The sequence below is a fragment of the Nymphalis io genome, chromosome 8 (assembly GCF_905147045.1).
Source record: "Nymphalis io chromosome 8, ilAglIoxx1.1, whole genome shotgun sequence".
In the NCBI taxonomy this organism is placed as follows: domain Eukaryota; kingdom Metazoa; phylum Arthropoda; class Insecta; order Lepidoptera; family Nymphalidae; genus Nymphalis; species Nymphalis io.
Genome location: NC_065895.1, coordinates 3,179,167 through 3,192,186, shown reverse-complemented (window position 1 = coordinate 3,192,186; position 13,020 = coordinate 3,179,167). Strand labels below are relative to the sequence as shown.

Sequence of the window (13,020 nt, the reverse complement as noted above, 5' to 3'; positions counted from 1 at the left end):
GAGTTTATTATTAGTAACCAAAAAAACGACATCTGTAATATCATCTGTTAATGTGACATTACTGACAATTTATTATTTGACATTCACACTTCACAGTCGCTATCTGATTAATATTGAGTTTGACAGCGTGTTTTATATTAATTCTAATTGTTATAACATTTTTAATAATTCTTACTTGAAAATAAAATTGTAATCCATTATGGACAATAAATCTGAAGATTCAGCTCTACCCGAGAAAACAATATTCAATACCATAGCCCAAGGTGATCTGACCGAATTTAAGAATATCCTCGCTCAACATAAGGGCAGCGTCGATTTCTTCGACGAAAATGGCATGACGGCACTTCAGCACGCCGCTTATAAGGGTAGTAAAGATATGGTGCAATTACTGCTTGATAGGGTAAGTGAATTACATTTATGTGTTTTATTAGGTCAATTGTTATCGAGTTTCTTTCAGCATTTATGGTTTAATGTTGCAATTACAGGGTGCGGACGTAAATTCCGGTAAACATGAATACAATTATACTGCATTACATTTTGGTGCTCTGTCTGGGAATTCAGAGGTATGTAAGTTACTGTTAGATGCTGGAGCTAAACCGACTGCAACAAACTCCGTGGGGCGCACTGCCTCTCAAATGGCAGCTTTCGTTGGTAACCACCACACTGTGGCTACTATTAACAACTATATACCAACTAGTGAGATCTCTTACTACTCAATGTCTCAAGGGCAGCAATCAGAACCATATCTGCAACCATTCCTCGTTGAACCTCTCCATAAATTTGTCCTTGGTGTTAACATTCATCCAGTTAGGTTGGCTCTAAACCTACAACATTTGCCGGCTTTATTAGATAATGCAGAGAAAGTAAGTAAAGTTCTCGAGATGCTTTGTAAAAAAGAAATGACCAGAGGAAGTGATACAAATGAAGTGATGGCATTCAAATATCATTACCTCGCTTACATTTTAAGAGAATTAAACAATATTAGAGACAAGCAGAAACCTAATATTGAAATCAAAGAAGATAAGAAACATGACATTGTTGAAGTTTTTGCTAAAAAGCTCTTAAAGCCTGGTAAAGATGGTGTTTCATTAGATCTGATGGATTCATTCCTCAAAGATTGTGTGCGTGAGTTTCCTTACAGAGAATGTACAACTTTCCATCAGATGGTGAGTTCATTAACAAGCAAGGACCCTCCACCGGCCTTATCAGTCATCAACTGTACAATAAACGGTCAGAGAGGATTCGTAGATGCTATCCCTTATTGTAGTACTTGTGGTGAAGAGAAACCAGCTAAGAAGTGCTCGAAATGTAAAACAGTACAGTACTGTGATCGGGAATGTCAACGCCTTCATTGGTTTGTTCATAAAAAGGCTTGTAACAGAGAATCAAGTGTACCCATCACCAATTCCAAACCTGCTGTTGATGCGACTGAGATAACCGCTGAGTTACAAAATCTGGTTGCTGGATAGTTTATAATATTTCAGCTAATAAACACATTTGTTTTAAATCTAATGCTTAAAAACAGAATTTTTATTTGATATGGAATAGGAATATAAACAACCAAGTTAAATAAACAAGAAAAAAACTATTTATATCTTCTGCCCAATAACTATTTTGAAAAGAATTATATTACAAAATGTTTGCATTTGATAAAAATATAAATTTAAACTACATAAAGGATCATACATAGTCCCTTACAAAATTACAATCCCTTAATGTGATTCCAATAGGGATACAAATAATGTTATAAATATTTTTGTGTAAATTCATCAATTCTGTTTTTTGCACTTTTACCTTTATATCGGTGAATGTATAAAGAGGCTCAAACTTCTTATCGTAGCCTTTGTTTGTATTCCATATGCATTTAGTAAATACTTGTTGCTTGACTTCAATATTTTGAGCTATCTAGAACGATAGACAAATATAAAATTATGTTTCTATTTTAATTTGATAATTTTATTAGATAAAAGAGTAGCATGCAATTTCTTACTTTTAATTAAGCTACTGGTTTATTAAAAGTAAGAGAGTCAGATCTAGGGTTGCCATTTTTAAAAAGAGTTGGTTGCTTAATAAGTTGTAATAAAAAAAAATTGTAATAAAAGGTAAAAAATAAATATGAATATGAAGCCATTGTATAGTACTATTTTTTTTACATGTTCTCTTGTATTTATTTTAAACCCCCTTAAAAAGATTTTTCAATTCCTTTTACTCCTACATGTAAAAAATAGATTCCAATATCCTATCAAATTAGCGATTGTTTTGAACAGAATCTGCGGAAATGTTAATTAATTACACTTATTTCATATAGATGGCCCAATTTCAAAATAATTATTGTTAGTAGATAAATAAAATTATAGATTTATTAGAAATAAAAATTCAATTCAATGTGTTTGTGTAAAGAAATATATTAAATTAATCTTGTGTCTTATTTCGAACACCAATCATGACTAATGTTCAATTTTACATTTAGACAAATTGATCTATAAATGTACTAAGCTGTTACAAAATACACTCTTGGTAGTTCCTCTCTATATAAGACAAATCATATTATTATATTTTCTTGTTGTATCAGTGTCACATAATTGTATAACATTCACTTTAGTGATAAAATAAAATCATTAATAAAAGTGTTTTTTTTTATTATTGTTGAAACCTGATTTTTTATATTATATTTATTAATAGAAAAATGTATTAAGTATGTACTGACTGTAAAATTTATTAACACTTATTTGACAAAAAGCTGCATAATATTGTAATCTGTTACAATTTATCTGCATTTTTCATAATAATATGCTCTATGGTGACTTTTCTTTTTCTAAGATTCTAAGAAGAACTCATATTTACCTTTAAAATAAAGCGCATAAATATCTTACAATTTTGTAATTTTAATTTACACAAATTATTTATATATAACTAACCAAGAACACTACCATGTGGAACACAATTTTTTCTGGTATAACTATCTATAGTAACGGTTTGGGATGTATGATTTATACTAATAGTCATTCTTAATTTTGGGTCCAAGAAAGACTAACAAACGTCTTAGCCAGGTTAAAATAAAACAAAAAAACATTACATTGATGAGTACTACTTCTATTGGTGGTAAATCTTTTAGAAGCTAGTGTGGGTTACGTACAATAATATTTTACCGTCAAACTGCAATAATTCGAGTTGCTGTGTGTGTTTGTGCTTAATAAAGTTTGTATACAAAAAGAGAGTTTAATAATATTAGCTTTTATAGAGCCATAAAAAAGTATCTTTATATAAAAGAAACAAATAAATATGTACTCATGACCGTTAAGATACTTGTTGTTTATAATTATTTTTAAATTAATAAGGTTACAATTAGTTATTATAAATAATCTTATTAGTAAAGTCTATTATACCGTTTCTGAATATTCACCTAACAAAAATGAATGGATTGAATGATTGCGTCATCTCGTATAAGAACTAACTAATTGTATGTAATTTATAAAAAAATGTATGTAAAAAAAATTAACTTGGTAGGTAGGTACTGAGTTTCTTTCCGTTTTTAATCGGCAGAATCCACATTCCAAACCGTTGGTAACGCTTGACAATTCATTAATATTTGTAATAGTGTATTTGAATAAAAATAATTTAATTTAATTTAAATATAAGCCATTACTCAACAAAAGATGTATTACATAACTTGTTTTACGAAGAGCAATGAAACTACGAGTGTGCGTTTTACTCCTTACCCCAATAGATGGCGCTGAACGGTCTTATGTATTGCTATAGTATCTATTTAGCAAAATCATCAGATCTCATAATGATATAATAATTACCTATTTTAGTTTACGGCTTTTATAACCCAGCTAAAGTTATTAATTAATTAATTTATTATATTTATTTACGTAAGACTTATCCAGAAAAAATAATAACTAAGAATCTTTTATTACTTTACGGATCTATGAGCCAAATAGGGGATTTTTTCTTATAGAATAGATAAGCGGACTAACAAATAGGTCTAATGGTAAGTGGTCACCAACGGCCATAACCATTGGTATATGGCATTGTAAGAAATGTTAACCATAGCGTACATCGCCAATGCGCCATCAACCTTGGGAACTAAGATGTGTCCCTTGTGCCTGTAATAAGACTGACTCACTCACCCTTCAAATCGGAACACAACAATACCAAGTACTTCTGTCTTGGGGTGGAATATCTGATGAGTGGGTGAAAGATTTTTTGTAAATACCAGAAGTATCACTATTTTTTTCAAGTGCCTTCACAAAGTTTTGTCATCTTCTAGTATATTTGAACTCGAATTACAGGGGCAAATTGGGTGTGGTAGATCTTTCGAATGTAAAACGGGCTTAGTAAATAGTAATAGGAGGAACTTCGGCTATAATAATTGCTTTATTTTTGTACTATATCCCACTGTCTTCGTAACGCAAAAATGAAAATCATTTTAATGACTAGTAGTTTCCTTTCACTGAAGTAAACCGATTCTACATCTTCGCAAAACACATGAGGCATCCACTTTTTATCTTGGTTTGCATCAGAAAATGCAAAATACTGAAGATATGAGCTTTTTAACTTATCTATAATATGTTTATTTCCTTTTTTGAAAATACATAATAGGATTATATTAATTATAAACATTATTTTATAAATATTTAAGCCAAAATATCGATGAACAAATAAGGATGTTATTTTATCAAGAATAAAATGAACGTGTTTTTTTAAAATTATTATTAATAGTTTATTGGTGCGAGACATTTGCCCCATTAAAATCATATTAAAGGATTATTCTAAAATTTACCGATCCATAATTAATTACTCGCTTTATTACTCAAATTTACCACCATTTATTACCTGCATCGAAATCGATACGTTAAGCACGTAAAGTGAACTTCGGTTTTCACGAGGTGCATAACGCCTCGTATTCGCCTCGCCTCGTTTTGTAAAAAAAATTTTTATAAGAAAATAAGGTATTTAAAGTTAATTTAATTATTACATTCATACATGCAAGCGAGAAGAATAGCTTTATCGCCACAGCATTGGCGGTAATGTAGACAACGTGGTTAGCTATACGCGGTAAATAGGTACAACAAAGACGAGAAATTATTTCCGGTTGGATTGGATTATATGAGTTTACTTATATTTGCGCTTACTATAATGTTTCCTGCATACTGGGCTAGTCTCCTTAGTGAAACGGCTGCCGAGGCTTAAATCGATCAGGAGGGAATCAACATCACCGTCAGACTTGATTGGTGAGTCACATTTGCTTGCGAATACAGGAAGACATTGGTTATATTTAAATAGGTAAGCATATAGCGTTGCGTTTATTAAATATAAGAAGAATGAAATTTATTATTAACTCTACAACGCCAATTCACAAAAATATCAATAGGTGAGAACTTGACTACTGTTTACTTCAGCTAAGCAAATATATTGCCTGAATATTAGGAATGTTCTCAATTGAATATGCTCACTAATAGCAGTCTAATAGCTCACCCATGAACGAAACAAAGATATGTATAATATATATAACATTAAGTTAGGTAACAATATATATATAAGTTAACAATATATTGTAGTGAGTTTTAAACGTACAAGAATAGGTTGGCCACAGTCAAATTGGCAACAATTTTGAAAAGTATTTTGTAGCATTATGATATGTTTTAAAATTTTTTTAAGTATTAAAATAAAATAGAAATAAATTTGATATTTTATTATATTTTTACTATATACATTGATTTTAATAACTATATATATTGTCTACGGCTGATGCAGTGACAGCTATTCAAGCTAAGGCTGCAGATAAAAAAACAATTATAGAAAAAGCAGAGACAAGAGTAATCAATGAAAACCAAAAATCTTACTTGGAAATATTGCGTTCTGCTTGTGTGTGTAAGTAGTAATATTTTATTAATATTTACGACGATGTAAAAAAGTATGTAACCAAACAAATTAACGAGATATGGAACACAAAAAAAATGTCAATTATTTAACTTTTATTTTCTGTTTTAACGTAATCGTTCACATTATATTTTTTATTGATTATGAGAAATTGTTTTGTGGTGTGTAACTGCAGACATATTGAAATTGAATGACTTGAAACAGATGTGTATTTAAAATTAAGTATAATGTCGAACAGTACAAATAGGGAACCTACTTGTAATACTTAAATAAGTGCTTAAAAAAATCAAATGGCGCGTTTAATTCTCAGTTTGAAAATAGAATTTTCAAAAATTTAATATTGCAGTATATGTATTCTTAAAAATCACCTCGAGATGACGAAAAATCACGTACGGTCGGATGTGGTCTTCACGCACCCTTGAACAATAATTGTAAATAAAATTGTTGTGTGTGTGAAATCCAGGAAGTACCAATTAAAATCCCTTTATTCAATATTGAAGTACTCTTAATTATTAACATTCAGAATATTTTTTAAAGTTTCATTATTGTTTATCATTTTCAATATAATAGTGAAATAAAATCATCATCATCTATCATCATCTATCACTTCAATAATTATAAGAACATTTTTCACACAAATATTTCATTACATCTTTTTAATGTTTAGGTAAGTGTGTCCAAATTTGCCTTACTTGAGATGGAATATTGTTCTATAACTAGTATTGTAATAGAAACGAGTCTGGATCCTTTACCTTATATATTATAAAAAAATCTCTTCCTTTACACGTAATTTATATGGTAAATAAATAAGTAATAAAATATCACGGATCATTTTAAAGAAAAACAATAGATTTCTTTTTTTCTAAAAAGTTTATTAACTTCTTTACATATAAACACACATTTTGCTATATACATTATGCACATGAAACTTAAAAGTAAAACTTACATCAATTGATATGAATGATAGAACATTTGGCATATCGAAATGCCAAATGTTCTATCAATAACGATGGCATATGGCATATATTTTAATGATATAATTATATCTTTTTCTTAAACTACTAAAGTTTGCTTAAGGCACTTTTATCACATACAAAATATATCGACCCTTATCGTTTTAAGTTCTCGAGGTAGGTTTAAGGAGTACTCGTCATCAAAATTATAACTATCTAATATATTTACAGACCAATGTAAATATTGCGAATTATGCCCGTCGTTTATATCTATTAGGATCATCAGCCTTCGCCAAGGATGGCGCTGATTGTAAAGCTTTTAATACGTCGACAAGGAGCGGGCGGGTTTGAGGGCGTTGGAATACTAGGTGGCGGTGGGGGGACTGAGCTCCACGAGGATCCCAAGAAACCACCGGATATCGTATTCGTGGGCCACATTCCTAGAGGCATTGGCATATGAAGGGGGTGCATGTATGGTAGTTCTGGTGGGTAGAATGTGGAAGGAGGTATTATGTTCTCTGGTGGAGAGACAAGCGGAGCTGGTGACTCCACTAGTGGTGGTGACCGTGGTGAAGATGAACGCAGGCTTCCCTCCTCTGAGCAAGAAGACGCAGCATCGGAACATGGGCGTTTCGCGTCCGAAGACTCGTTCTGTGCTTCTGTACTACCGTTTTCTGTCTCAATATTCTTCCTTTTGCACTTTGACTGTCCGCACGCGCGGAAACCTTTTGCGAAGGGATTGTTATCTATTTTTAATTTAGTTATTCGGTCGTTCTGTGAACAAAAAACAATAATTGTTATAATAAAATTGTTTCAATTTTAGTAATAATTTAATTATGTTTGAATTTGATTGAGTTATTATTGAGATGGTCGGCATAAAAAATTGAGAGCGATGGTCAGTTTTACACATTCTCGCATGCCGTCACGATTCTAGCATTATTTTAATTATTCTATTTGGCGAGTATATTTTATTTCACTTTGATTACACCTATTCGTGAGACCACTTCACCCACCTACGAGTTACAATCAATTTTGCTTATTTTCTATTGGATTTGGCTTTTAAGATTTTATAGTTGTATCATAATCATATTATATTTTATTACATAATAAAGTTTGTTCGTTTTTTTTCTTAATAAATATGATAACTTCAACCAATAGTATTCTTTATACCGGTTTACGAGGAACTTGCTTATCTTAGTGAGAATGCAATTTTAACATCCGTTTCCGCATACATCTCCGTCGTCTAATAGCTTGTAAGGGATAATTGTTGCACATGTGGCGGTGTAAGCTTGGCGACAGGCCAATTAGCATGCCATGTATGCGTATCGCCGTCGCCCGCCCGTCGCGCGACTGCCGGCGACAACAACCAACGCTACCAAAACACGGCGCCAACATGCTAGCTTTCTAACTACCCGTAACACGTAATATGATATTTAAAATACTTTTCTCCGCTTAATTGTGAACAAATTTTTAATAACAGCATAACCGTTACCCGTTTTAATATTGCTACAGGAAAGCTGATAAAAAGCAATGTCGATATCTGCACATTTCGTGGCTGGTATCTTAGTTTGTCTAGCAAGATCCTGATGGCAAATAGACCCGCCGTGATACGTCAGGTCACTTGTAAATGGCTGTTTACACGAAATGATAAGGCGGCGCCGGCGGGTGCCGTTTATTTAACGCAGAACGAGATAACTGATAACTTTTCGCTATAGGAAGGCTTGCTAAAAGCATGCCATAAGCTCGCTCTTGAAGACTTCTCGAGTCGGTCGGTTAGTTTAAGCGAGTGCTTGAGATGTGCCAGGCGCCGCCCCTGCTCCGCCCTGTCGGCTGTGACGTCACGTCACAAACTTGCAGTTGCTTTTACGTTTTGCGTTCCCCATATTAGCGACTGTCTCGTCGCCGACTTTTTAGGGATGTGTAATTAGGATCTGAGTAAATTTGGTTATCGAATGTAAGCAGTAAAAATATCGACTAAAGATTTACAAACATGCGAATGTCCTGTCTAGACATATTGATGGATCGTGTTTGAATGTTTTATATGTGTTTGTGTGGCAAGGCAGATTCCTTTGTAATAATCGCATCGGTCTGCCACCTAGTTACGCTTTTAAATAAGCGTCGGCTACTGCAAAAGAGGATTTTCTAATTCGATGGTAATTCGTAACAATATGTTGGCAACCATGTATTCATTTGGGCGGGATAATGCGCAACGATACGCCGCCAGTCTTTGTCCACAACGAGGTCCCGTTAGATGGACAATTCCCGGATTATCCTACAAAGCGACCCGTCGTCGTAATTGTAATTGTAAATGGACGCGAGAAGCTGTTCGCGCCTCGCTGCAGTCAACATTAAACATACCGCCGGACCAAAGCTGCCGCCGCGACCTAATTACTGGACGATGGATTATGCAAGAAAATGACACGCTGCGCTGAGTGTCAAAAGAAAGAGCTTGGTTTAAGAAAACAAAACAGCGGGAGGGCTCGGTTTCTTTGCAGTATCTGTTACATTGGAGACAGATTTGATAAATCTTATTAAAAACTTTAGATATATATACACATATGTGTCTGCTATTACTAACCAACCAAGCAATGATTAAAAAATATGTACGTACAATATGTATGTAGCAAAGTTTATATTTAATCGCCGTATCTAACAAATATTAGCCAATCCATAGTTTGGTGTCATCTCTAAATATGACTAAGTGTTTCTGAATCATCAAATCTCGCATTTTTTTAAACAATACGGAACTCAGCAAACCGGCCGCCAAGCTTTTAAATTGGCTACTTTTGTTTCGTTAGCATAAATGACCGCTCGTCGCCATTGCAATCTGGGGTTTTTTTTCTTGTCGTGTAGTGTAAAAGCTTTGGCGCCTTTGACTCGAAAAAAATTGGTTCGTACTCATAAGTGCGAATCGCCCGTCTTCATGGAAGCGTAGCTCGATTTCTTGGAATAGTTTTAGATTGTATCATATAGGGAACTCCGTTGAGAGAACAAGACCTTGTTATTATAACACCTGTGATTAAAGCCTCGCTGATAGCACCCTAACAATATAATTAACGTATAAATACGTTATCATAAAAAGATTATACGATCTTTTTGCGAAGAATTACAAAACGACCTAATTGAACGTGTTATCTGAGTAATCGTTTACAATTTTTTGTTTGGAAAAATATAACAAGCTTACATTCTATCATGATTAATACCAATTATAGGTACGTGTTGTATTGGAATATACTTTAATCCACTAGTCATAATTAAGCTGTTATATATTTTTTTTTGTAATAAATGTCATCGATTGATTGTTTGCATCCTGGATGGAATTTGATAATAAATATATACGTATGTTCGTTAATTTAAAATTGAAATTTAAAGTAACTTTGAAAGTATTAGTATATAAGATTGTTAGTTATGTACTTCGCACATTAATGTTAAATATGTATATTTGGAAGGATATCTGTCACCTAAGCGTCTTTTTCTTAAATAAATTTAAGTGTGATATTACATACTTTTATATAATGCATGTCGCGATAATAATATAAAAACTTTACTTAAAACAATATGGTTTATGAACAACATTGTCTGTTAATTTACGCTCTTATTATAAATGTCACTTAGTTTAGTTTCGCTCACACTTATTTCGCTCTTTCTGTCAATATTGATTTGACATTCGAAAGAAGAAGACAGCATTCTTTAATTAATTACCCGTCAATAAAGTTTACAAGTAAGAGATTATTGATCTTTTATAAACAGTAAATTAATAATAACAAAATTTACCTGGTAGGCAGTGACCGCAATGAATTCGGTCTCAGGGAATGAAAATGAGGCGTGCGGCGCGCCCCAGGCCAGCGCTGCGGCATCACGAGCGCGCACGACTACCACGCGTGGTCGATACTTGTGCATGGATGTTAGTACCATCTGTAAAATAATTATTAAATTAATATTATGCTTATATAAATTTAATATCAATGGCTCCAGTCATTCCCGGATATCGATATAGGCGACGTAGGTATTTGCCCATAAGCCCGTGGGCGTCTATGAACACCAAAAGAAATATAACTTAAAATTATATTCATTTAAGCTTTAACTTTTTTGTTTTAAAGGAAACAATTTAAATTAGCTATCTCATTTCAATTCAATTTTTAATTTAGTCTATGAATAATAAGTTATACTCCTAACATAAATTAATTAAAAAAAGTCTAACTCCAAAATATTAAACTAGATGACTTACGCATTAGTTTAACTACTAATTTTATAAGGAAAACTGTTGAAATAAAACTATAAACTCAATTGATAAATTATTTAATAGTATTATAGTTTGATATAGTATCTATGTAAATAGTTACGAGTCAACTAGAACGGAAAATGTTGTTTATTTTTTCCAACATAATATAAGTACTTAAAATTGAAATAATAAATTACAAATTACCATTAAAATAAGCTTAAAGTCAACAACTCAAGATTATCATAATAAATAAAATGCAATGTGCGTCTGTTCAAAGCAATTAAAGCTAATTAAATAAAAGTGTATAAAATGTTATATTTGTAAAAGTTGCAATAAGGTTATATTATTTAGTTTTAAATGCATCGTTAGTTTTTTTTTTATAATTCTAAAACTTTATATGTTTTTATTTCATGAGATGTCAATTTTCCTAATGATAAAACGGTTTAAAGAAAACGATAATCGTTTGATTGCATTCTAAACCTCTATATTTTTATTAATACTATATTTGAGTTTTTTGGAGTAATTTACTTGTATCTATATTAATTTATTTATTAGTATTAATAGTAGTTTGATTTTTAATAGAACACATATATTCATTATAAATGTGTATATAACACGTTGCTTATGTGAAAACATGAATCAATTTGAGAGAAAAAAAATTGAAAATATATAAAACATAGTTGAAGTGCAAAATTGTATTATGAGATAAAAAACAAGATTTGGCGACACGTCTCCTAGGCGGTCAGGCGCAGTCGCAGGCGTAGGCGGCGGATCGTACAAGGGCTTATCTGGTACTTGACGCGGAGCTACCTGCGGGCGCCGACTCTTCAAGCGTAAAGGGTTCTGTTTTGTGTTTTCACTTGTATACTTTTTTAACTTTCCATTTTTTTATGACATCGAACTACTGACGAAAGTTGATCTATTTTAAGACTACTGTTAGCAGTAAAACATTCTATTTAAAAAAATCTTCTTGACGTAAAACACTTTGAATTGAAGAAGCTACTATTGAAGCGACTATAAAGTGTAATTAAACATACCTATTATTTTTAAGAAAGGTATCCGATTCTGAGCTAATTGGAGAGTTTAATCATTGTAACGTTCTATTCCCACGATTAAGGCTCGGACAAATAAGCCCAATTACGCGATCCGGAACCGAACGTTATGTGAACATATGGACCTAAAACTACATATCTCTAGGATTAACTAACTGCAGGCTATGTTTTAAAGTCATCTTGTTTAGTAGCACAATTGTCACCGATGTTGTATAGATGATTAGGCATTACGATCGCTTCGGCATCTCATGATAGTAGAGATGAGTCTCTTTTATAAGTTTCATAAAACAATTTTTCAATAGAAATTAAAGGTCAAAACATGAAGACAATTCATAAAAAGTTTATTGTAATTATATTTCATTATGGACAGAAATATTTATACGGTATCAATTATCCTGGTCACGTTGAAGCAATTCTTGATTATATGTGTACGTATTATGAGGAAGTAAACACGTGCCGTTTGAAAGATCACATCTAGGCTGGTTAAACAGCGTCTAGGAAGGTTAATTGCGTGATCGCGTTTTAAACAAAATAAATTAAACAAAGAAACAAAAATTTTGAACTTTCGCTTCCTGATTCTATCATCATATGGTACAAATTATTACCAAAATAATTATCAACTAGGTTAACTCGTATGGTATCCATACGAGTTAACCATCTCTGTAAAGTTGTAAATACATTTCAATTAGAATTACTTAAAACAATCGACATCCCATTTATTTATTTTTACTGTCTTAATTAGGGAGTTACCTGAAAGCGAATCTTAAATAAATAGCTAATTTATAAGTACCTACTAAGGTGATATCACCTTAACAACTTTTATTGGCTAGGTTATTTTTTGTTACCCAATCAGGCTCGAAGGGCTGGTAGAATTTCATTAAAGCTTGGTCTAGGAGTCAATTATCGT

The 13,020-nt window shown here is 32.2% G+C and overlaps 2 protein-coding genes across 2 annotated transcripts in view; one reads left to right on the top strand and one right to left on the bottom strand.

Annotated features, from left to right (window-relative positions):
* Positions 1-94: 94 nt before the first annotated feature.
* On the top strand, positions 95-2,605 carry LOC126770205 (ankyrin repeat and MYND domain-containing protein 2). Its single transcript, XM_050489466.1, has 2 exons — positions 95-400; positions 486-2,605. Exons 1-2 carry the CDS (start codon positions 200-202, stop codon positions 1,467-1,469), a joined length of 1,185 nt encoding a protein of 394 aa, XP_050345423.1. The 5' UTR covers positions 95-199; the 3' UTR covers positions 1,470-2,605.
* A 4,303-nt stretch (positions 2,606-6,908) lies between these two features.
* The window catches only part of LOC126770208 (T-box transcription factor TBX6-like), a 31,120-nt gene continuing 25,008 nt past the window's right edge, over positions 6,909-13,020 (bottom strand). Inside the window, exons 4-5 of the mRNA XM_050489469.1 lie at positions 10,614-10,754; positions 6,909-7,613 (exon numbers count right to left, since the gene is read on the bottom strand). Coding sequence (XP_050345426.1) covers positions 7,122-7,613; positions 10,614-10,754 — 633 coding nt within the window. The 3' untranslated portion in view covers positions 6,909-7,121. The remainder of the gene's footprint in view (positions 7,614-10,613; positions 10,755-13,020) is intronic.